General features: G+C 41.5%; 1 protein-coding gene and 1 long non-coding RNA gene across 2 annotated transcripts; one reads left to right on the top strand and one right to left on the bottom strand.

Annotated features, from left to right (window-relative positions):
- Positions 1-1,977: 1,977 nt before the first annotated feature.
- LOC121638687 (MORN repeat-containing protein 4-like) lies at positions 1,978-21,614 on the bottom strand. The gene is made up of 4 exons (XM_041983609.1): positions 21,546-21,614; positions 13,382-13,496; positions 4,863-4,972; positions 1,978-2,255 (listed from the first exon to the last, which is right to left on the bottom strand). The coding sequence occupies exons 1-4, from the start codon at positions 21,610-21,612 to the stop codon at positions 2,098-2,100; spliced, it is 450 nt and encodes a 149-aa protein (XP_041839543.1). The 5' UTR covers positions 21,613-21,614; the 3' UTR covers positions 1,978-2,097.
- On the top strand, positions 11,962-26,074 carry LOC121638688. The gene is made up of 3 exons (XR_006010051.1): positions 11,962-11,974; positions 12,215-12,219; positions 25,998-26,074. It is a non-coding gene; the product is annotated as an uncharacterized LOC121638688 (long non-coding RNA).
- Positions 26,075-26,729: the final 655 nt, after the last annotated feature.

Below are 26,729 nucleotides of genomic sequence, written 5' to 3'. Positions count from 1 at the left end.
TCTCAGTTAACACTGGGCTTTACATCCGATTACATTTAATGCAAAGGTGAGTCTGTCGACACTTTGCTGGACAGGTCTGTCAGTTCTGCTGCTCAACACTTCTGATTAATAAATGATATTACAGGTCAAATTAAAGCTGCTTTTTCAAAGAACACCTAGTTTATTTTCTGATTATTGAATTATGCACATATAAACTCAGCACAAAAACTCAGTAAATGAGTTTGGTGGATTATTTCTTTGATGTAATAATATTTCTTCTGATGTAATAACAAATCTTCTACTGCTGGAAAGTCTGTTTAATTCTCTTTTAAATGGAGCAACATTTGAAAGGAAAATGTTTTTGTGAGAGGAGCAGCAGGGTCGAGTTGAACCCATTAAAAATAAGCTAAATCTTCTTTTCCAAACAGCTGATTGTTGGTGTTGTGTGCCAGTGCAGCACGTATGCCTTGTCTGACCGATCCGACAGGACCATGTCATAGAGCCACTTCAAGCTGGTGTTCTGCAAAAACCAGTTTACAGCATCATTTGGGATGAGCCCTGATGGCATCTCCAAACTGAAGGCCAAGTTTCATATAACAGGGCTGCGACGTGGGCATCCCCAGGAGATTATACCTCCAGAGGATGGATGACCTGCCTGCAGTCCTGACCTCAAGCCCATTGAACACTTGTGGGATCAGCTGTTGGTACCAGTGACACCAACACAGCCACACTGGCTGAGGTGTGACAAATGCAGGTTGAAGAATGAGATGCCATCTCACAGCAGTGTGACCAGCATGAGGAGGAGGTACCAGATGTTGTGGCTGTGTATGGCTGTTTCACATGAAACTGAGGCTCCTGTTTGCTAAATGAAGACATTGTTAAATTACCAATATGCTTCTTCAGACTTCAATAATTCGATCCAATGTACAAGACTCAACAGCAGAATCAGCTAGCAAGTTTTTCGTTGGCTCAACCCACATACTCAACTCTGCTGCTTGTCCCACACATGCGTTTTTCTAACACATATAGCTCCATTTAAAAGGGAAATAAACAAATTTATTACCAAAAAGCATTGTTACAACATAGAAATAATCCACCAAACACTCATTTAATGGCTTTCTAAGCCAAGTTTATATAAATTTACAGCTCATAGTTTGTCATATCATATATTACAGACCTGCAATAAAAACAGATTTTATTTATTTATTTATTTATTGTCTCTTGTTTTAACATGAATAAAATCAATGACTGAAATTCAGACATGGGTCAAATATTGGTTCCTTGTTGGTAAAATGCTTCACACTGAATTGTGTTTTTCTTCCCATTACTCCCTTTATGAGCAAAGAACAATTAAAAATCAGATTTGTCTCATTTTTTGAAGCACTGACGTCCGTTAATCACTAAAAATTTGCTGCTGACAGATTCTGATAAATCTAAATGTGACTGCAGCATCTCTGTCTGGTAAATCGTCCTCTGACAGCATCTCTCACCCCTGCACTCACTTTACCAGCTCTTTTTATAATCAACCCACTTTCTACAAAGTCTTCCTCATTTTGCTTCCTCAGCTTCAGGCGTTAAACACTAATTAGTCTGCAGTTAAAGACTTCTCAGCCATCAGACATAATTACAGATCTTCATTATTATTTCTTTTCCTTCTTTTGCAAAAGTTTAAATGAGTTATAATAAAAAAGGGAAACAGTAATAGATTTTATAATACTATCACAGCCGTGTAAAGCCCAGTTGAAACCCACTTGTTCATGAGGAAATCACCAGATCAGTGTTACCTATATACCCTTTTAAATCCAGATGAAGTTGAACCAACCCTGGATCAGATTTAGCACCAGTGGGTTAACTGAACAGTAAATTTGTGTTTGGCTCAGCTGATCCCGAAACAGTGACCGGTCCATTCTTACTGGACTTACTGGAGGCATTCATTTTTAAACTAGTTAAGTGATGTGTCTGAGAGTGAAAATAAAAATTTATACATATATTTGTTCAGAGTGTCAGCAGAGTCAGACATCAGAATGGAGGAGAATATGTACCCAGCAGGTCAAACCCAGAGGAGGATGGTGGGAGGACGATCCTGGTACCGGGGCACTGTGAGTGGTGCGGTCCAGGTCACATAGCCAGAGCTCGGGCTTTGGCAGCTGTCGCCTGTGCCCTCTGGACGGCTCCATGGCTGCTGGCTCTCCTCATCAGCTGGTTGGTCTCAAACAGGCCCTCATGGCTGCCTCCTCCTCCTCCACCATGGCCACCATCCACGAATGTCAGCACTCCTGCACCACACAAGAGGTTCACAACAACTAGGCAGCTTTTAGAGGAAAGTAGCTGCAGACTGGTTTAGTTGACTGGAAATGAGTCTTGTTCTTGTATCTGATAAAAATCAGGCAGTAAGGTGGAAATGGTGTAAACACAGCTGAGACATTCACACTCTATGCTGCAGTTATGTTGTCTTCCCATGAGAAAGGACTCCCTGCCGGTAGCCTGCTGGATTATACGGTGGCATTTTACACAAACCTTTTTTTAGAGAAGATGCTACAGAAGTGTTCTGCATTAACTTAGACAACGAAACGGCTGTTTTTCGGAACGGACTCGATAATTTTAGAAAAAATATATTTTATGCTTGTTTATTCTGAATTTACAAGACAAAAAAATAAAAAGCTTCAGGACCATGTTTTCACCTACAGGGAAGAAAGAAAGAATTAAAGTAAAGTTGTAGTCATTCGGTATCCCACAGGATGCTGCTGCACTGGACTCCTTTTACCATAGACCTACAACTCAGCGATGCAGTAAGAAAGTTTTTAAGAACCAGGCTGCAACTGGTGAATCTTCATTTTTAACCTCGCTTCCGGCACATTTCCAGTATCACTCATTTGCAGTCATTGTTCGCTCACAGAGTACAGCAGTAAATCTTATTACTGTTACTCTGAGTAACTTGTAATCCTATGAAGTAGCTGTTATAAAAACTGGTGTTTCTGAGGCAGCAGCTTCAGGTTCTGCAGGTACTCCATCATGGAGAACATCCATGATCATAATCCTGGAAGAATCTCACATGTTCTTTTTTTAAATGATCTTAAAGTGAATGCATCTTACAGAAACGTATTGCAAGGTGTTATCTCTGGTGCTAAATGGGCTCCAAGGCAGATTTCCTCTTTTTTTTTTCTCCTGTTTTCAGTTACTAAGCTGAGCTATATCTAAATGTATTGCTTTATCACAATATCTCAGATTAAACAGAAAAATCAAATAATTAACAAACATTTAAAAACTTAAAAGTTTTTTAAAAAAAAAAAAAGATATATTCAAAGAATGTTACAGTTAAAAATGTTTATTTTAAAACATCCAAAATGGATTAACAGCTTAAAAATAAACTTTTTTTTAAGACCGATTTTTTTCTCTTTGGGCTTCCAGACACTCAAAACAAATTTCAGTGAGATAAAAAATAACTGTCATGCTCCTCTGGAGGCAAATGTTTGGGTACCCCTTCGATTTTAAATTTTGTTAAAGAAAACTGAGACAAAGTTCCTGAAGCTGTTCTCAATCTGTTCAAGGAGTCACAAAACACCCCCAAGCCCTGTTAAGACCTTTTAAGTTTGAGATTATTCTTAGAAACAGTCAGTGAGCCGGACCTCAGCATCTAAAGCTGTGGCAATTTATTCAGCAATTTGTCCACTGTCAATTAACCAAAGTTTTACTTTGGTTAATTTATCAATAAATGATGATAAATGATTAAACCAGCAGTTTGCCTTGTTTTTTTTTCTCCCTTCCTCCACATAAAAAACTAAATTATCCTTTTATTGTTATTCAGTTATTTTTAATCAATTAAACAGAGTTAAAAAGATAATGTATAAAAAGTCAAAGAAAACTGATATTCCAAGTCTTTTCAGACTTTTTAAAAACGATTTACAATGTGAAGTTATTATAGTTTAATGTGACCACTAAAATTAGTTTTATTCATATTATTTTAATAACCATCAACACAGATAAATAAGTAGATGCAGCAGAAAGAAGGAGCGTGCACACTCCAGCTGAATGGCTCAGACCCCGTCTCTTCACACACTCAGCTGATCAGCCGCTTTCATGCATGGTGGCTATTCACCATGCATGAAACGACATGGATGTTTGTTGGCTGAGAAAGTAGTGACAAACGTGTTAAAACTCAATATACAGAGTCAACAGTTGCTGGATCTAAAGCCCACCGGTAACAGCAGGTTTGGAAAACTTGGAGAACCCAGCAGCTTTGTAAAGGAGACAGAATAATCTACACTAAACTAAATGCTTCTTCATAGACGAATCTGGTGCTTAAACTCTGTCTCTGTGTTTTCTATAACCTGTTGCAAGTCTTTTTTCCATTATTGTTCATTAAGCTCAAGTTAATATTTATCTAAAAACAGAATGTTTTGAAGTCCTTCTTTTCAAACTTCCTGCTCTGTTTTCTGGTTCTTACATGTCAGGAAACTGAGGCGAGCTTGGTGCTCCATCTCTATTTTTAAAAGCACAAATATCAGCCCGTTGTCACAGTGACACGTTGATCCGCCCTCGCCACCCAGCAGCCTTCAAATAAAAATGTGTTGATTACCTCCAGAGACTCTGAGCCCAGACACACAAGAGCTTCAGACCAGACAATTAACACGTTCCACCATAGCTCAAACAATACTTGCATAAAAATCAGAACAAAGAGCGAAGAGTTAGGATGCGTACAGACTGAGGTTTTGTTTTGTTGTTTTCTGTGAATGTCACATTTTAAACAATCTGATCCTATAATAAAATTCTGCAAGTCAAAGGTTTCTGTCACATGTCTGGTTTTCATTTATAAAAACCACAATCCTCCACAAAACATTTCAGTTCAGTCCAATCAATGAGAAAAAAGAGTATAGAAATCTTACCGTAGCCATCCACACATCCGCCTTTAAACTCGCCCTCAAACTTCATGCCGTCAAAGCGAGAGAAGATGCCGGCACCTTGGAACTTCCCCTGCACAAATTCACCTTCATACCTGAAGAAACATTCACATTACCAAAGCATTCCCAGTAGGGAAAAACATTCCTTTCAGCTTTCCAATAACAGCAGTTTTACAGATAATAATAATAATAATAATAATAATAATAATAATAATAATAATAATAATAATACAGACAAACAGACAACTGCTGCTGGCTGGATATTTTCTCCTCGTCTGTGAACTCTAGAGATGGTTGTGTGTGAAAATCCTAGTACATACATGCTTGTCCACACGTAGCAGGGTATCCCACAAAACAAAGATATTTTTCTACAATTTGGCCTGTCAGCCCCACAAAAACACAGATTTACGGTATTAAAACGATTCGGTCAAAAGCCTCTGACCCAAGTGAAGATTTGAGAATTTGCATGTGGACATAAATAACCGGGGTTTTAGCTTTAGAAACGTCACTGCTTTCAGTGTAAAATGCTGTGACGTCACGTGTGTGACCTGTGTTTACACTCAGGATGGATGCCCTTTAAAACTGTGTCGGCGATGTCGATTGTCCAGGCATCTTGCTTGCTTGTATTTACAAGCTCAAGTACGACTCCATGTAGAACACCACTGGCAAAGGACATGTTATAGACAGTTGTTTTCCACCACCTAGCTTTTCCATGGCCGAGGCATGTTCTTCATCACAGACAGTGAAAAATTTTATGTTTTGTTGAAATGACGTTGAGAGACAGAAAGCTATTCTGATTGGATAGAATTTGGGGCTCACGCCACCGGCTAAAGGGTTAAAGGGCTAAAGTGGTGTAGTTTTCTCTAGACCAACAACCATGCCACATTGAAAGTCACTAAATCCTCGTTCTTCCTCATTCTGATGCTCAGTTTGAACTTCAGCGGGTTGTCTTCAACACGTCTACATGACTACATGTGCTGGGCTGGTTAGATATATATGTGTTAACAGGGAGTGATAAAGTGGACAGTGACTGTACTTGTAACCGCAAGAGTGTAAAATACCTACAGAAGAAATGATCAATAATAATAATGAGTAATTAGCACTTTACATTTAAATTCACTCCTCATTCACACTTGGTAAGCTACAAGTGGCAGACTGACGGAAACATGGCAGCCAATCCGAGCCTACAGCCTCTTCGACCAACACCGAACATTCATCCACCTTCATACAGCAGTGATGCCGACACTGGAGGCAAGGAGGGTGATGTGTCTTGCCCAAGGACACAACGACAGATGACTGGAGGAGTGGGAAGCCGCTCTAAACTAAAAGTGAAAAAAGAAAAGCACAAAGAATCCAACAGCACAGCAACTCTCGCTCCGTAAATGACTGGAATCTGAAGCAGTTCAAACAGGTGTGCAGGCAATTATTAACTGATGCTAAAAAAGACACGTTTAGCCTCAACAACATGTTTTGTTTTCAGGGTCCTTGAGGAACCAATCAAAGCAGAAACACAGCAAATGGCATTAAGCAGGCTGTGCTCTGGTTCTTTATCATGAGCTGTACCACACTCCAACCTATTATTCACTAAAATAGAAGTAGCAGATGAAAAAATTTGAACTGTTTGGATCTGAATTGGATGAGAAATGCTTTTAACTTGGGTGACAAAGCCACATCAAAAAATAAAAAATCTTGTGTGAGGAACAGCATAAAGAAGAGCAGCAGCTGTGTGTTGGTCTGCTGTTTGAGTGAGTTGCAACCAACATTAAAACACATTTGTTTTCAGCATGTTTGGTAGTGGAATCGGTCTCTTGAGGTTAAAGATGGATTCTGCTTCCTCTCCAACTTCTTTTCCCTCTGTTTTTGTGCAACAATCTGAATTATTTTTTCTGTTTTGAGGTGGACAAAATGCTGTTTTGTGAATAAGAAAAGAAGAGTTTTACATGAAAAAAAAAAATCTGCTTCTTAAGAATAAGTAAATACGCCCTTGAAAAAGCTGATTTATTAACAGTTGTTGTCTATTCTGTCCAAACATCTTCCTTTTGGTCTGTTCAAAGAAAACTGTGCCTCATTTACCAAAATTACTCATTTAAGACTGACGGGAGCGCCGGCGCTTGCATTTGCATATTAATATTTGTGTGCCTGTAGAATTGCAACCACATAAGATAAAGGAATAACTTTTTGCATATAAATCCAGAGGAAAGACACTTAAATATCACACATTCAGCATGTCCCAGAGCTCTTGTTTCTTTCACTTACTGGGTCTTCAGAAAGTCAGTAAAATGCAGTCGGTAAGAAAGCTTAATGATCTGAACTGCGGGTGCTTTATGGATCTGATCTGGTGTTCACAGCCTTTCTACATTGAGAGCATAACATATACGTTGTTTTCTTGCATGTGATGTCATTTTACCAGGGAGTTGTACTTTTTGTTGTAAAAACGTATTTTAGTTTGAGGTCATCCTGGCACTCTCAGTCTCATTTTATTCTTATTCTTATTTTTATTAACTTATTCTTTCACAAAATCCCACAGCAGACACACACCAGACATATGTGTGCAGACGGAGACAAAGAAAAATCATTTTCAATGTGCACGTGTGTTCAGTCTCTTTTACTGGTGGTGTTAGGAAGACCAGCTACAGAAATAAACCTCCTCTTGACTGTGACTTGTTCTCCAGCTTCAGCTGATTTATTGAAAATTTGGTTGATGGAGACACTCAGCCAAATTTTCTGGCGGCAATGCGGACCAAGCTCTGACACCGGTCGTACAGGGACCGGACAGCTCTTACAAGCGAGTCCGGCACTCCATACTCCCGGAGTACCCCCCACAGGAGTCCCCGGGGAACACGGTCAAATGCCTTCTCCAAATCCACAAAACACATGTAGATTGGTTGGGCAAACTCCGATGCCCCCTCAAAGACCCCAAAGAGCGTGTAGAGCTGGTCCACTGTTCCACGACTGGGACGAAAACCACACTGCTCCTCCTCGATTCGAGGTTCGACTATCTGACGGACCCTCCTCTGCAGCACCCCTGAATAGACCTTACCGGGGAGGCTGAGGAGTGTGATCCCCCTGTAGTTGGAGCACACCCTCCGGTCCCCCTTTTTGAAGAGGGGGACCACCACCCCAGTCTGCCAGTCCAGGGGGACTGTCCCCGATGTCCACGCGATGCTGCAGAGGCGTGGCAACCAAGACAGCCCTACGGCATCCAGAGCCTTAAGGAACTCTGGGCGGACCTCATCCACCCCCGGGGCCTTGCCACCAAGGAGATTTTTAACCACCTCAGCGACCTCAGCCCCAGAGATAGGCGAGCCAGCACCAGCTACCCCAGACTCTGCTTCCTCATCAGAAGACGTGTTGGTGGGATTGAGGAGGTCTTCGAAGTATTCCCTCCACCGCCTCACAACGTCTCGAGTTGAGGTCAGCAGCCCCCCATCCCCACTGTACACAGTGTTGACGGAGCACTGCTTTCCCCTCCTGAGCCGCCGGATGGTGGACCAGAATCTCCTCGAAGCCGTCCGAAAGTCATTCTCCATGGCCTCTCCAAACTCCTCCCACGCCCAAGCTTTTGCCTTAGCGACCGCCGAAGCTGCGCTCCGCTTAGCCAGCCGATACCCATCAGCTGCCTCTGGAGTCCCACAGGCCAAAAAGGCCCGATAAGACTCCTTCTTCAGCTTGACGGCATCCCTTACTGCCGGTGTCCACCAACGAGTTCGGGGGTTACCGCCACGACAGGCACCGACGACCTTACGGCCACAGCTGCGGCTGGCCGCCTCGACAATAGAGGCACGGAACACAGCCCATTCAGACTCAATGTCCCCCGCCTCACCCGGGACTTGGTTGAAGCTCTGCCGGAGATGGGAGTTGAAACTCTTTCTGACAGGGGACTCTGCCAGACGTTCCCAGCAGACCCTCACAACACGCTTGGGCCTGCCAGGCCTGACCGGCATCCTCCCCCACCATCTGAGCCAACTCACCACCAGGTGGTGATCAGTTGACAGCTCCGCCCCTCTCTTCACCCGAGTGTCCAGGACATGCGGCCGCAAGTCCGACGACACGACTACAAAGTCGATCATCGAACTGCGGCCTAGAGTGTCCTGGTGCCAAGTGCACATGTGGACACTCTTATGTCTGAACAAGGTGTTCGTTATGGACAATCCATGACGAGCACAGAAGTCCAACAACAAAACACCACTCGGATTCAGATCAGGGGGGCCGTTCCTCCCAATCACGCCCCTCCAGGTCTCGCTGTCATTGCCCACGTGAGCATTGAAGTCCCCCAGCAGAACGAGGGAGTCCCCAGAAGGAGTGCTCTCCAACACCCCCCCCAAGGACTCCAAAAAGGGTGGGTACTCTGAACTGCTATTTGGTGCATAGGCACAAACAACAGTCAGGACCCATCCCCCCACCCGAAGGCGGAGGGAGGCTACCCTTTCGTCCACCGGGGTAAACCCCAACGTACAGGCGCCAAGTTGGGGGGCAATGAGCAGGCCTACACCTGCTCGGCGCCTCTCACCGGGAGCAACTCCAGAATGGAAGAGGGTCCAGCCCCTCTCGAGGGCAGTTGTTCCAGAGCCCAAGCTATGCGTCGAGGTGAGTCCAACTATATCTAGCCGGAACCGCTCAACCTCGCGCACCAGCTCAGGCTCCTTACCCGCCAGAGAGGTGACATTCCACGTCCCTAGAGCTAGCTTTTGCAGCCGAGGATCAGACCGCCAGGGTCCCCGCCTCTGGCAGCTGCCCAGCTCACAATGCACCCGACCCCTATGGCCCCTCCTGTAGGTGGTGAGCCCACGGGAGGAGAGGCCCATGTCTCCCTTTCGGGCTGAGCCCGACCGGGCCCCATGGGCAAAGGCCCGGTCACCAGGCGCTCGCCTCCGTGCCCCAACTCCAGTTGGTTCTGTTGGCTTCATCGGGATGTGATCTTCAGCTCGCACTGGAGCGATTCGTAGCCGAGTGTGAAGCGGCTGGGATGAGAATCAGCACCTCCAAATCCGAGACCATGGTCCTCAGCCGGAAAAGGGTGGAGTGCTCTCTCCGGGTCTGCGATGGGGTCCTGCCCCAAGTGGAGGAGTTTACATATCTCGGGGTCTTGTTCACGAGTGAGGGAAGGATGGAGCGGGAGATCGACAGGCGGATCGGTGCTGCGTCCGCAGTGATGCGGGCTCTGCATCGGTCTGTCGTGGTGAAGAGAGAGCTGAGCCAAAAGGCAAAGCTCTCAGTTTACCGGTCGATCTACGTTCCTACCCTCACCTATGGTCATGAGCTGTAGGTAATGACCGAAAGAACGAGATCTCGAATACAAGCGGCCGAAATGAGTTTCCTCCGCAGGGTGGCCGGGTTCTCCCTTAGAGATAGGGTGAGAAGCTCGGTGATCCGGGAGGGGCTCAGAGTAGAGCCGCTTCTCCTCCACATTGAGAGGAGCCAGATGAGGTGGCTTGGGCATCTGGTTAGGATGCCTCCTGGATGCCTCCCTGGTGAGGTGTTCTTGGCACGTCCCACCGGAAGGAGGCCCCGGGGCAGACCCAGGACACGCTGGACAGACTACATCTCTCGGCTGGCCTGGGAACGCCTCGGGATCCCTTCGGATGAGCTGGTGAATGTGGCCGGGGAGAGGGAAGTCTGGGTTTCCCTGCTTAGGCAGCTGCCCCCGCGACCCGACTCCGGATAAGCGGAAGAGAATGGATGGATGGATGGATGGATGGAGACACTCAGCTGTGATATTCTCACCCCGTCTCCCAGTGGACAAAAAGCCTAAAGTGGAGATCTGCGCATGTGGTGGGTCTTTGGGTATGGTTCTAACAGTCCATGAGAACAGTTCTTGGTAGGCTTAAACAGTGGTTCCCAACTTCGGTCCCTGGTTTTGACTGTACAAAGTCTGTGTGACTGTTCTAATAAAGACCATTTCCACAGATGAGATGGGGTGCATCTCCTTAAGTTTTTTATCATTTGGAGGTTTTGTTGACATGTTTTGGGAGTCTGAACACTTTTTTACCAAAGTGACTAAAATGAGATAATCAAAATCTACTATCCAACAATATTTTAAAACATATATTAAAAAATAAAAAGCTACTTATTAGGCCACTGCTTGAGCATCCAACCAGTTCTGATCCCGGACCTGGATGTTTCTTTCATTAATGAAACATGTCTGAGAAACACCACAGATGATTCATTCCTATTCTTACAGACAGGAAAAGACTCCAGGACACATCATTAGTGAGGAAAAGGTACAGCAGCAGGCCATAAACAATTTGCTTCCTGTAGAACACAATCTGGAATATCTAATCAGGTCTGGGATGCAAGGTCACGTTTTTACTAAAAAAGGAATGGAACCACCAGCTGATGGAAGAGTTTACATGTATGTTAAAATGTTTCTATACCTAATTTATTTTATGATAACAAAATTCTTTGTGAATGACCATTAAAAAGGTAATCTGAGACACATAATATGATATTTTATTTAAGTGAACACAAGAAGACGACACAAACGATTATCTTGTTAAAACGCGAGTACTGCTGAGTGGACGGGACAACATTCGTTAATGCAGAAACATTTAAAAGAAAGATGCTTGAAAACAAGAATATTTAGGACATTCATCCAGAATTAAAATAAACTACATGAATTAAATCTGAAAAATCAAGAAAACATAAGAAAAGGACTGTAAACACAGGCTCACCACCACCAAAGCTGCGCACTACACGGGACACATGGATGATTAAACCACATGCAGATGCTGTAAAATGGTATTGACTGCACACAGTTTTAAGTTTACCCAAATGTGACAGTACTGGGTCCCAGACAGAAAACAGTTTGTCCCTGGACCCCTTGAGAGTGTACTTTCTCTTCTCTAACTGAATGAATTGCATTAGGTCAATAAACCATAGAGACACATTGGGTGGATTATTTTACTCGAGCAGTGGAAGTGATGTAGAATTTTAAAATAAATGATGCTTCATCTACCAGTTACCATTTACCTGCAGTGTCCTCTTATTATTAAAAATAAAAAGAAATTTACTACATAAATTAAATCTGAACATATTAATAATGACATGAGTCTTTAGTGTTTTAGAGTTGTTTCATCTAAACCAGAGGATGATGGTATGTATGGAAAGTCAAAAGTTGTGATGCTGAAAGAAGTAGCAAAATAGACCAGACCAGGGGAGTCTAAACTTGTGTGACAAATCATCAAAGCTTGCAAAAATAAAGTTTATTTCTTTAAAATAATCTACCTTGCCTTGCCTGAGGGAAAGGGTGATTATGTGTATGAGACTTAAGTGGTTTGATTGAGATGCAGCTTTGAAAAGTGAACCATAGTAAGTGAATAATAACGCACTACATTAAGTTTTTGTTGCAAAGCACTAACATGTAGCTCTTCATGCTTCAGCCAGTGGCGCTTTTCAGAAAATACCTTGACTAGTAAAAACAGGAAAAGCTTACAGGTTTCTTTCCACTATAAAATGAAAACCTTTTTGGTTTTGGACCTTTGAGTTGAACAAAATGAGACACTGACAGACGTGCTGGAAATTTGGATGTCCAGTTTTTATACTGTAAAGCCTGAACAACTAACTGATTTATTTCTCCTCCCATAATGTCTGTAGCACCAGTTCAAACAAGCTTTGTAATGTTAAATATAAAAATAAACAAGGGGAGGAACTTTATTAATTGTGTAGCACACACAGCATTCACTTGTTGTGGCTCCCAACCTGGGAACCCCCAAAGAGCACAGGGGGTCCCCGAGGCTTTGACTGTTCAGAGCCAGTGCGATTTAAATGAAGGCCATGCCCACACAGAGATGAGCTGAGGTGTATTCGCTTGAGTTTTTTATCATTTAGGTTTGTCATTCCCATGGAACCAATGTTCTGGAAGCCTGAAAAAACTTTGCACCATTTTATTAATGTGACGTGTCAGAGAAATGCCACAGATCAGATTATTCGTCCTTATTTAAAAAAAAAAAACATCTAATTATATGGTAGGCTATATGTTGGTAATTATCTTAACTTTGGTTTTATCCAACCAAAGGATTCAGCCAGGATGCACCTAAAACCAAACATGGCTTCAACACAGGGTGGGCAGGTGCTCCACAGCTTTTTGGTAGTTGCATGAAGGGGGTCCTCAGGGAATGGGGCGAGCAGTGGCTCAGGTGGTAGAGCAGGTCATCCAATGATCGGAAGGTCGGCGGTTCGATTCTCACTCCCGCAGTAATCTGTCGTTGTGTCCTTGGGCAAGACACTTAACCCTCCTTGCCTCCAGTGTTGGCATCGCTGGTGTATGAATGTGTGGCCGTAGGCGCAGACTGGCAGCCATGTTTCCGTCAGCCTGCCCCAGGGCAGCTGTGGCTGCACACGTAGCTTACCATCACCAGGTATGAGTGAGGAGTGGATGAATAATGGATTCACAATGTAAAGTGCTTTGGGTGCCTTGAAATCCATTATTATTATTATTATAGGTTGGGAGGCACTGCTTCAAGCCAACATTTCTGGTAATAAAAAGAAAACAGTGAGTGACAAACCTGGAGCCATCAGGAAAGAGGAGCACCCCGCAGCCGTTGAAGAGGCCGTTCTCAAACTGTCCAGTGTAGCACGTCCCATCGCTAAAGGTCAGCTGACCCAGGCCATGACGCAAACCTGCAACAAGTAAACAAATAAATAAAAGCAGAGGCCGCAGAAGGCGAGCAAGAAGCAAATATTATATGGCACAGCATCTCTATAGAGATAGATATACACATAATAAGTAGTGCTATAGTGCTTCAGGCTTTGTTTCATTTTCCAAGGATGGATGATGAAATTGGATAAATAAGGAGGTCACCTTTTTGAAATCTCCTGTATTGAACTTCTGTTACGTTTCTGCTGTATATAAAGAGTGGCGGTTGCTGTCTTAGCAGCCTGTTTACAGAAATTCATCTTTTACACAGCTGAACACAACAGGCTCCATCCTTGAAACAGGACCGCTTTGGAGGTTTAGTTTCTTATAAATTCTTTGTTTGTGATGATTTTAGTTTACTATATATTCTCTTGTTGAAAGAGTTTCTTTTCCTTAAACATTTAAGGCCTGACCCAAGACATAATGGGGAGAAAATTCTCTCTTTTTCTAAATCTGAAGTCTTTATTTAGTCTTTTAAGAAAATTTAAAATAACAAATTAACAAAAATAAATTTTTGTATATTTACAGTTTATTACCATGTTGTCAGAATTGTGCCAGAAATGTCAGAAATGTAGTGCATAAGGTGTCCACCAGGGGGCAGAAGACAAGTATCAGATTGTGTTAAACAGGGTGTTGAGCAAAGATTTTACCACAAAGTGATGCAAAAGGTCTCAGAACCAGCATTAAAAACTGACAGGGTTGAGCACAAGTCCTGATCATTAAAGCCACAGTTTAATAAAAAGGACATTTTAAGTGACTGCATACATCTGCCACAATGACGGCAGTATTTCTTCACACAATTAAATTTGAAGGATGTGAAACTATGGATGTGTACATGGAAATCATACCATTGACTCGTGAACAGGTCAGTTTCTTCTGATGTGTGTTAAAAAGGAAACATCTGCAGCTTTGGATCTTTGCTCACCTTCCTACCAGGAGTAAGACTGGAAGACGACCCTGGTGCTCAAAATGTGAATCTCTGCTTTATGTAGGACCCAGAGCTCCCAAAATAAGAATTTTATGGAAATGTTTTTTTTTTTTTTTTTTTTTTAAATAACAGTAACATTGCATCATCATTAAATAGCCTTTTGTAAGGGGTTAAAAATTTTAATAATTCCATATTTGGCATTTCTAACAGAAACTATAAATTTGATTGACAGTTTTGAGGGATAAATGTGGGAAAACATTATTCTGTAATGTTTTATTATCACCTTTGAAAGATGGCTGCTTTTACTCCTAATCACCCATAAGGGTAGTAAATTCCCTGACAAACAAGGGTTAAGAAATGTGAAGAAATGCATCAGTTAGGGTAAATAATTTGCTGCAGCTGAAACATTATCATCCATGCAGGAATTATCCCATGAAGGGCTCTTAACTGTTTGCTATCCCTTTATTTATTTTCTTATTTTTGGACGGTCATAACTTATGTCATATCACCTAGAAAATAATTACAGCTAACATACCATAAACTAAACTTTGGAGTTCATTATTTATAATATTGTTCTTTCTTAAAGTAAAATGTGAGATTAAATCTCTGCTATACTTCTACAGCATCAGGACGGCAACAGATGAAGACGAGGCGAGACAGAACGTTTCTTCTTGCTAAACTCTATTAGCAGATCTGCAGGAATTAGGAGAATAACAAAATGTGAGGCCATTAGGCACGTGTTGAGAAGGTCCTTCTCGCACAGGAAGAGGATTTACAGGGAGCGCTCCAACTGCCACGTTAGAGAGGAGCAGAAGATCTGGAGGGGGCAGGGGGCTCAGCAGACTGGGATTTACTGCAGGATGGCTCTTGCAGGGCATGAGGCAGGGGTGAGGCAAGTGAGTGTTGTCTCTTGCTTCAAGCCAACAGCAAAGTAAATTAGGCAGTCCATCTGTCAGGGCTGCTTAGGGCCGCTCTGCCTAATCTCAGCTGGGTTTTCACGGGAGATTTGGAAAACAGATTTGGTACAAACTAAATCTGGAGCTCTGCATTCCAGTTTATGAGTCCTTCCTTTCCCGAAACATCCTACATCCATATATATGCTGATGTGCATGTGCAGAAGATGGGCTCCGTATGGGTAAAGAAGAGACTGAAATGCAACTTTTCACTGTGAAGGAGCCCTGACGAGTGAGAGACAGCCTCAGGCAGAAATTTCATGGCCTACCCGCTGAAGTATAGCAATCTGCAAAGTGTCAAGGAGGCCATAGTCATCTGGCAGCAAACGCCAACAGCTGTGTCTTCCTCCAAGATCTGTGTCAAAGTATGAATGGTGTTATTGAATATAATAAAATCAAGCAGCAGTGTTACCATTTTACTGACCGCTGTGAAGCTAACAGTTTATCTTTTACTGGAAGTACAGATTATCAGCCACTGCTGCAGCAAGGGACAATCATTTCCTCTCCGTCTCCTCAACCGAATCCCCCCAGATCGCCCCTAATCTGTCCTTCAGCTTCTTTGCAACGCCTTTCTCCAAGCTACATCGGGTCATGGTCTCTGGCTAATTATGGTTTAGCTGAATTTGTCCGGCTTTTATGTCAATCAATAGTTGTAATGCACAGATGTTAAATGACCGCATGGAACAGAGCAGTAGTAAATGGCTTGAGTCTGTGCCTTGGCTGTTGTGGATGTACCAGTCCTACTTCCTGTAACCTGAGAGTCCCTGGGCTTGTCTTTAGCCAGCGCTCCACTGAATTATTTATGTGACATGGCAGACCTCTGTCTGACACACACCTACATGTTTGTGTGCAAACAGTGACTTAGCATGCATAGACACTAACATGGTTTGTGTTCATGAAAACTCCAGGAAAACACACTCATATTACTAACCCTAACCCAGCAGTGTTAATTCAACATTTCACATTCAAAACGAGCAGGATGTGTAATCACACATTTGTTCGATGTGGGAGAAAATAATAGCATCACAGAAAAGGTAAATGAAGTGCTACAGAAATAAGTCCCAACAGAACTTCAGCTCCTTTTAGGGGAGATGTAAACTGTGGGGAGGGAGGAGGAGGGGATTATTCTTCCACTCTGTCACGTTTAGAGAAAAGTATTATCAGAAATGCATCAAATACACAGCAGTAGCAGTAGTAGTAGCTGAAGCATGTATGTTTGAAATTAATTCAGACTATTACCACAGAAATGATTTCCAAAAGTCAAAAGGTAGATTTTTAGTTCAAGATGTTGAGTGAGTCTGATCACCACACAGTTTATGTGATGTAGGCCTAGATAGTAATGAATTAACGAAAAACTCTGGGTCAAATAAAGACAAAACCAGAACACAAAGATTTCTAAAACTCACATATTTTTAACATATTAAAGGTTGATATTTCAATATTTCATGAAGAATTATGGCAGCAACTTGTCTCATAAAGTTATCTCTGTATGGATGTTTTCCACCATACCCCCCCTCCCTTACCCTGCCCCCTGAAACTTTTCTGAGACGTTTTGCTGCCTTCAGATCCAAAATGAGCAAATTTCAGAATATGATGTCTCCCACGTTGTTTGTCAGTAAATGTTGGTTTGTGAAATCTATACATCTGGTAAATTTACATTTTCAGGTGCTTCCCCAACTCTCTCAGAATTGGGTTGTATGTGGTTTAAAGCTTAAGAACTACAGCTATGAGGGTTTTTAAATCGCAGTAGTTCTGTTAATAATTCAATCAACCATGTGTTGTGGTCTAAAGATCTGCACCCACTGCTGCTGTGTTTGAATATTTGCACTGAATATGTATTTGGATGTGTTTTAAACTGAAGCAAACAATAAGAAGAAAAACAGCCAACAGAGAGATCCATCTATTTGTGAACCTAATACTGTATGTCTGGGCCAAAAATAAAAAAATAAAAAATCTCAATACTGGTGTGAAAAACTAGCACAAGGACGCTTATATCAGTGCAAACCAGTTCAACAGTTTTTTTGCTAATTGTGTAGCGAACATATGTCTCTCCCCATGCTGCTTTTATTCTGTTGAACCTCAGTCAGAAGGTTGTCTGGGTGTTTTTGTCAGCGCTCGTACTGGTTCAGGTAGTGCGATATGCTGTCTCAGCAGGCTCGCTGCCACCAGATGGTCTCTGTGTACACGTGTGTGTGAAGTTACTGACTTCAGTTTTTTCACTGTTTTTCTTCTGCTAAATACAATCTGCTTGTGTGCAACTGCAGGTTAATTTAAAACCAACTTTTGCTATTGTGACACACTAACACTACTCCCACTACCCTCCAATCTGAGATGAAATCCCACTTTAATTAAATGTTGCCACAGTTAACTGTGTTTTATCATGTTTACTGACATCCCTTTAATTCATTTATCTTATTAGAGATCCTCGAGAGAGGATTCAGATCACAAGAGTCTGCAGTGGTGGTGGTGGGAGCGTCATTAAGGTGCCACAGAGAAGACAAAATACTGACCAGGAAATCCAGTATGTATGTGTTTAAAAGCTTAATAGATAACAAACTTTGCATGTTTATATTTAACTGGAAATGAACAGCTATTTGTGTTAGTTTTAGCAAAACCAGACTTAAAATGCAGATGAGCATGTTAGTCTGATAAAAATCGTATGAAACTAAAGCTCTCAAAGCCAGACTAACATCCCTAGAGACAGTTGTCGGGAGACTTATTACTCCTGAAAGGAAAGGCTTAATGCCCTGCAGTTTCTGTCCAGAACACAGAAGAATAAAAGGTCATTATCAGCATAGAATAACCACACAGGAGAGCTTGCATGTTTATGTAAAAACAAAAAACATCAGATTATATACATACAACCACCTACTGTATGTGTCTGACACGACATCACTGTGGACTGAATGTTGCAGACATCCTGCAGCTTCTAACTTCCTCTGTGGGAGATCATGGTTCATGTAAGTCCTGCTGAATTCACCACGCATATGTTATCTTTAAGTTACCTCAACAGTGATTTTATGAGATGATGCTGCAGTTATAAACACAGGATTTTATCAGAGCAGAGTGACAGTCTAGAGATGATTTAAGGTCAAAGGGTAGACATGCAGTCTGTGAGCTGCTTTTCAGTCCCAATTTCTGACAAAAAAAGACAGAGACATCTGGGAATGAGAGCAGCTTTTGTTTTGGCAATTTAACTGGATGAAAAACCACTTATACTTTACTGGTTTTACACAAAGATACAGAAAGATGGAAGTTTGAGGCATCTGCAAGTCATTAAACCTCCAAACAAATTTTCTGGGTGTATTAGACTGGCTTTGACAAGTTAGATTTGTACGTGTTTGGTCAAAGTAAAACAATAATTTCTCAAACACCCGGGCAAGTAATCCCATTATAATAAGATGATCATTAAATTTAGGAACCTGTGCAAACCTGTTGACTGGCATCTTTGGGATGTCTTTCTTTGCACCTCCAGGACTGTAGACTGGTCAGACTGGAGTCTGATGGAGGTCACATTAAATCATAATATGAACCCAGTGAAAAAAATCATGCCTCTGCAAAAAGATGAATAGTGCATTAAAACCAGCAGTGTGAAGGTAATCTTAGCTGTAGGACTGCAATTTTCTAGATACGGGTCTCACTTGGTGTTCCTGGGATTTGTTACCAGCTGGTTATCTGATTACAGACATGTCATACATGTTGATGTAGTGGACTTTATTCTTGTCGTTCAGAGGACTCTTCAACCCCTTCAGCTGTGATCATTTTGCCACCTCTGGGGTGGTTCAGGCTTATGCAGAACAGCAGTGGAGATCTTATACTTATTGTACCTATATACAGTCAGTTCCCAGTCAGTCAGTGACCACTCAAAGTGCTTTACACTACCTGACTACAGGTCGAAAAAGGGGAAGCCTGGAATCGAGCCACCAACCTTTGGGTTGGAAAACGACTGCTCCTCCTCCTGTGCTACAGCCACGCCAGATGTGATAGACTGGTGCAACTGGCTTGAAGGTGGCCTCCAGAGTTGGTTTCCACAGTCACACTGAGGTGTGAATCCATAATGGTTCATTTGTGCTGCTAGCTGTTTATGGAGTGCTGTTAGCTTCTTTAGCCAGTAGGTGTGTTTCATGCCAGGGCCTGGTGCACTCCAACTCGTCATACTTGAGACTCCAGCTTGGATATCTGTCACTGTGATGGTTACTGGTTCTTGATCTGCGAGACTGCTGTGGTTAGATCTACTAGTCATGGAGCACCAGTGTTTTGTGTTCTCTCTTCTACGTACAATTTTTAGTTTTGCTCAGTCTTAGCCCTGAATGGTGCTATTTGCATCTTACTACCCTGACACTGAGAGCACACCTTGGATGGTGCAGTGGAAATAAAAACATTCTATTTATCCTCTTGGTTTCTTCTTCCTTGGTGTTTTTTCAGACAAGTCACCAGGGGTGAGTGTCGTTGTTTGACAGTTTCTAGTGATTCAGGTCTTGTTGTAATTTCTGCAAAAGTCTTTCTTTATTGGACTGTTCTGCTGTTCTGACAGCTGGTTAACTTCATGGTTGGCTTCATTTTAGCCTCCAACCTTTTTGTCCATGGGGGATACTGACTTTTATTACTACTTATGTTGTTTGTTATCTTAAAACCAAACATCTCTGGGATCATTGTTGCTGTGGTGTACATCAGCTTATTAGACTCTGTTATGGTTCCAGTAGATATGTAGTTCTGCAGCTCTCAGTATAAAGGTTTTTATTTACAATCTAAATTAAGAATTCCCGATGACTGAAAAAAGGACACAACAGGAATAAAGAAAGGCTGTTATTTTTGCAAGAAGGGGCTCTGGGAGGTGAGTTGTGACATGTAAGAAGCCAGTGAAGGAATGAACAAATGAACCCTGACTGACTGATATAACTGAAGTGTTCCTTAATTTGTGAACTTTTTTAAAGGACAGCATCTTGCAGAATGCCTCATTACTGTAATTCTGAGGACAATTCTTCATGATTCTAAATGTTTAGGGATGTTTGACATTTCCCTGATGTGTAATAAATAAAAATCTGAACATCTCTGCAGGAAATCACTAAGATTGTAAAAAGTTCTACCAGCAGTAGAGAGGTCTCCTGAAGCTGTGAACCAGAGGATGTGCTCCACTTTTATATGTACCCAAAAATACTTTATTTTACACCCTAATTATTATGATGTCTCTTTATGCTTTACTTTAATATGAAAGGCTGTTCTATGGCTATTCATTTTAATTATTCAGCTAACCTAAATATGATTATATGTTCCCAAAATACACGATAATCTCCCCGCCTGCATTGATCTAGCATGACCTATTTTCAAGTCAGAAAGTAAGTACAACCCTTAGGATAGTTAATTTTTTAACGTAATTCAACAAGGAGGCATTTGACTGTCTGAAATTTTAAATAAAACAGATTAAAATTACAAGACAAGAAAGTAAAGAAGGAATGCACAATTTCAATTACATGAAGGTAAAATTAGATATAGTTGTCATGCCAGGATATAATAAGCTCTCCACAGTGCAAGCCTGTGATGTCGATAATGCATCTTAAAAAACAAAAAAACAAATTAAGCTAAATTAATTGTTAAATCATCTGTTAAAAATCTAATTTAAATGCAGTCAGGGGAATTTGTAACAGGCGGGACATGCAAGACAATCCTTAATCATCTTGCGTTAAAAGGAATTTTGCATGAAAAAGGTTTTCAGGGGTTATTTTGTCAAAAACTGCTGGATAATTACAATAAAAAATATTCCTCCTAGAAAGGGGAACCTGCAGTCTCCATGAGAAGTCTTTTTTTATTTCACCATCCACACAGAGTTTTGTTGGATCCTTCAGAGAAAGCTTAATATCTGTGTGGTGTTTGTTCAGATTTTGATCACAGTATGAATCCTGTTCTAACTTTGTTCTGCATCTTCTATAACAGAAAGTGTGCAAAATGATTTGGACTGAGGCTAAACATGGCCACAGATCAAGAAATTCCACATAGCTGTTTGGATAATAAAATCAGGTCTGAGAGATACTGCAGATCACTCTTACAACACCTCACACTGCATTATTCTGTGGTCTTTATCAAACAGTAGCAACACTGGTTCTGTTCATGCCAGTGATGGAGGATGGGCAGGTGACTGAGCAGGTGAGTCTTGCCTTCTTTCCATTCTCCGTGGTACTCTTCGCCATTGGAGTAGGTGAAGGATCCTCGTGTCAGGGTCATGGGTTCTGCTGATACACATGACAAAAGACAAAAACCATTATCAGGAGCTGGAGCGCACCAAGGATTACTACTGGTCAAGTACTACTGCCTTCAGAGCAGCTGGGTTTAGCGGAAGACAGCTTAGCTTGATAGCAGAAGGAGGGACACTAACTTCACCTTTTCATGAGAGTGTTGTTTTTAAAACTTGTTTTAGGCCATCTGGTCACCATGTGGACAGTGGTGTCGAGTTGGAACTGTTTAGTAAACGATGTTAAGTTTATAGTTAGACCTATACTGGAATGCGTAACCTAAATGGTAACTGTTAGCACTTATATCTACACATTTACACACACTGAATAGACATTTAAGAGCTAAAAGTACAGAATATTTAGTACAGTGCAACAGATGTTATCACCTTCACCAACACTGAGGGCTTTATGGGTACATTCCCACCAGGGTAGTCCGGGGAACTCGATTTGATTGGGTGGAATTCAGAAAAATGTCTCACCTTACTTTGATGTGGTTTGCAGTTGTTGTAACTGGTGATGTTTACTAAATGGTTTGGTCTTGCCTTTCAGGTAAAATTTAAGGTTTTATTGTTTGTAAGTGTTTAAACTCCCTGGGCCTGCCTTATCTAAGTAATCTGTTGCAGCCTTATACGCCACCCAGACCCTTGAGGTCAGCTGATCAGCTCTTATTGGTTGTTCCTAAAGCTAGGCTAAAGACCAGAGGGGACAAAGCCTTTTCTGTCACAGCACCCAGACTATGGAACAGTTTTCCTCTGTCTGTCAGATACTCTCAGTCTGTAGTTCAATTTAAGTTCAGACCAAAATCGCATCTCTTTTCCCTGGACTTCAACATGACCTGAAATTCTGGGGTATAACTTGGCTTGTTACTTGGTACTTTCACTGTTTTTATTATAATCTTATTTTAACTTTTTTGGTTGTCTTATTGTTTTTTTTATCTGTTTTTATTTGTGAAGCACTTTGTTCAGCAGGTGTGGTTTGTATTGTGCTATATAAATAAATTTGAATTGAATTGAAAATGAAAGTGAGACATGTTTCTGAATTCTCTACCCAATCTGACTAAGTTCCCCGGACTATCAGGTGTAAATGTGCCCTTAATTAATCTTGTAAGATGTTCTAACTTTTATATTTCCCAAGCAGAGAGAACTTGCCTCTTCTCTGTCAGCACTGTACCCTCCCGTAGATGACATGTGGAGTTCCTCAAGGGTCCAGCTGGTCGAGAAGAAGCTGCAAGAACTCCCAAACCAAGACCGTGAGAACAAACTTACATAAATTTATCGAGGTGGTGAGAAAGTATAAAATGTACACAACAAAATGACATAATTTTGTTCTTGTGACCTCAAGAACAAGAACAAAGTTCTCACTTCTTGCAGTGTTTGTAAGATCAAGGCAACAAACCAAATATCTGATCATAATTATGCTGAAGACACTCAGCTCTAATGTCTCACCAGAGAACTCTGGTCCTAGACAAAGTTTTAGTTCATTACTCAATCAACTCCCAGCAAGTTTTGGTGGGAACATGTAGATACTGAACAATAGGGGGCCCAAGCTGGACCAGTGGGGAACTCCATGTTATATACAGAGGGTACAGTGCAGAAGAGTAAGTTCTATCTGAACAAACAAAACTGCAGATGTGGGCCATATTTGAGTCAAAGATTTTTTGCTATCAGAGCAGATGAATGTGTCTGGATTTTCTTCAGATAAATGAAGATAAAGGTAAGTGACGGTGATGCTCTAAGTGACTTAGTTCCAGTGAGATGGCAGATTCAAACTAGGCATGCTCAAACATTCATTCATTCATTCAATTGTATTTTCACCACTGTAATCGAAATATTCTTGAAAGTAGGAAAAATACTATCTTTTAAAGTACAGTCTGGAGCACAGCGAGGAGGATTTGGCCAGCCTGACAGGTTTTATAGATCGGTGCTATGACAGAATCATCATAGGAAAGCCAAACCAAGCATCTACCCAACCTACCTCATCCAAGGCCAAGAGACAGCGAAACAAGGATTAATCTGGAGCTCTTTTACCACCTGGGAACAACCCAACAGACGTTCTGTTAAGTAGTTTTAATGCACATTTGAGTCTGGTGGAAATTCTCCACAAAGAGTTCCAGGTGTTACGTGAATCACTGGAATTCAGCCAGAAGAAGGTGGAATCCCTGGCTGACGAGACTGCTGGCCTCAGAGGGTCTGTAAAATCCCTCACCGAGGGGTTGGCCCAACTCTCTCAGGAAAATAAAAAGATAAAATAAATGGTGATCCATCTGCATGAGAGAGAATTTGGTATTTGCAGGAATTCCAGAGCAGATGAAGGAGGACCCTGAGACCACGGTGAAAACCTTCATCCACACTCACCTGAAGGTCCCAGAGGAAAAGGTGAAAAACATCTTGTTTCCCAGAGTCCATCGTCTGGGTGGGAGGAAACCCGGGTCCAACAGACCAAGACCCATTGTAGCCAAGTTCGTCAACTTCAAACAGAAGGAGCAGGTGAAGAACCAGGGCCGCGAACTGAAGGGAACGAACTTTGGAGTAAACGACCAATATCCGAGAGAGATCCTGGATCGGTGAAGGGTCCTGTTTCGCATCAGGAGGAACTCTATCACCAAAGGCACTCGCACTGTCACCACGGTGGATAAATTATTTATTAATAGACAGATGTACCGTGACCTTAATGCCACTCCGTGGCTCTGCTGACTTGTTGGTATGTGCTTTAATCTTCCTATATTCACATTATATTGTGTCAATACATACAACTGCCATAAAAGATAATTTAGTTAACAGTAAATTCACTGAGGTGTTTTTAATTATTTTTTTCCTTTGGCACTGTCACTCTTTTCAGTTTTCACTCTTCTTCTTTCGATCCTTTCACAGTTAACAGTAATCCTACCTTTTGTTATAATAATGCGAACCATGGCGCACACACACACTTTAACATCAGGCCTAGCTTGCACAATCATCACAAATGCACACACGCAATGTATAAGGGAAAAGCACAAGCACGCATGCAGACATTTATACACATGCATGCGGAGAAGCAGTGGGATGTACACAGACACAGGCTTCAGTAATATGCACACAGCCTCATTTCTGTGGTTGGATCATGAATATTCTGAGGTTTGTCACTTGAAATGTGCGTGGAGCTGGTATAGGGGAAAAGAGGTTAAAAATGTTCAATCGGCTCCAGGAGATGAAGGCAGACATTGTCCTCTTACAGGAAACTCATTTATCAAACTCAGCAATAGATCTTCTCTCAACAGCCCAGTTTCCACATATGTACTCAGCTTGTTATAATTCTAGGCAGAGAGAAGGAGCAACTCTTATTAATAGAAGGTTAAACTCTGACATAGATAAACAATCACAGATCCAGAAGGCAGATTTATAATCATTACAATATCTATTCAAAATGTTAAGTTATGTATTGCAAATGTATCTGGTCCAAATGTTGATGACCCCTCCTTCTTTCACTCCCTCTTCACCTCAGTCTATGGTCACTCAGATAACACATTAATTATAAAGAGGTGATTTTAACATTATATTGGACAAATACAGTACTACAGGAAGTTACTGAGTCTGGAAATCCTCAGAAACTGCTGAACAGTACATGAAGGATTTTGGTCTTTGTGATGCTTGGCGCTCTCACCATCCCACACTAAGAGAATACACCTTCTTCTCTTCAGTTCACCATTCCTATTCTAGATTAGATTATTTCTTAACTAGCAGCTCGCTGATGAATGACATGTCAGAAATCAGAATCCATCCTATTGGCATTAGTGATCATGCACCAGTATCATTCACTCTGAGAAGTAAGCGCAATAAACCAGCAACTAGAAACTGGAGATTTAATACGTCATTACTTAAAGATCCTGAGTTTATCAGCTACTTTAAAAGAGAATGGTCCTTATATCTAGAAAATAACGACGTGCCAGAAACTTCAGCATGTGTTCTTTGGGAAGCAGGAAAAGCAGTAATGAGAGGGAAAATAATTTCCTTCTCTTCTCATAAGAAAGACGGAGGCTTCAAGGATTTCAGAGCTTGACTCAGAGTTAAATCCCTAGAGGATGCTTACCATGTCGCCCCAGAAGAACACACAATGAATGGTACAAGGAAAGCTAAATTTGAACTTAACAAAATCACACATAAGTGTTTTAAAAGCATTAACATCAGTTCCTCTTTAATGGCTTGGTGGGAATTTAAAAAAAATAATCTAGTCTTCGCTTATTCCATGTTTCCATGTTTTTACGGAAACTAAGGGAGTTTACTCCAAACAAAACTATTCTTTTAAACTTTTATCGGTGTGGTATTGAGAGTCTTCTTACCAGCTCTATTACTGTGTGGTTCGGTAATCTCACTGTGAAAGAGAAGAAAATTTTAAACAAAGTGCTTCGCTCTGCTCGCAGGACAATTGGCTGTGACCTACCAGTCCTAGAGGTCACCTACAAATCCAGACTTTTAACCAGAGCTTTGCAGATCATATCCCTCTGGCCACCCTGCTTCCGAGATGTTTGACCTCCTCCCCTCAGGGAAAAGATATCGCTCTGTTAAATGCACTACATCTCGTCATGCTAAAAGTTTTTTTCCACAGGCTATGAAGACTTTGAACAATGCACTTTGAATACCTTGAACATGCACCTTATTGTTTTAGTCATCTCTTTACCGCTACTTAATTATACAGTGTTTTTGTTGTTTTATTGTTTCCTAGCATCTATGTGTTCTTATGATCTATCCATGTGTGTTTTTTAGGCTTGTGTTTTTTATGTTTTCGTCTGTTATATGTTGACAATGCACTTTGAGCTTCTTGCAACTGTTTTCCAATGTGTTTTTTTTTATACTGCAAATAGCAAATGAACTGAAATGAACTGAACTGAACTGAACTGAACTGTAAGCTTACACCCATCTGGAACAATCCTGACATTCTTCAAAAAAACAAAAACAACAACAAGAAAACATAATTAACTTCACTCAATGGAAAAATAAAGGAATAAAACAACATATAAGAGAAATAGGAAACTTCTTGTCATTTGAAATACTCCCTTTACAATATGGAACCAGTAGCACTAAACTTGTAGAACAAGCAGCTTAAATCTATTATGTCTAAAGAATTTACCATTAA

The sequence above is a fragment of the Melanotaenia boesemani genome, chromosome 4 (genome assembly GCF_017639745.1).
Source record: "Melanotaenia boesemani isolate fMelBoe1 chromosome 4, fMelBoe1.pri, whole genome shotgun sequence".
Lineage (NCBI taxonomy): Eukaryota > Metazoa > Chordata > Actinopteri > Atheriniformes > Melanotaeniidae > Melanotaenia > Melanotaenia boesemani.
This window is presented reverse-complemented; position numbering and strand designations above follow the sequence as displayed.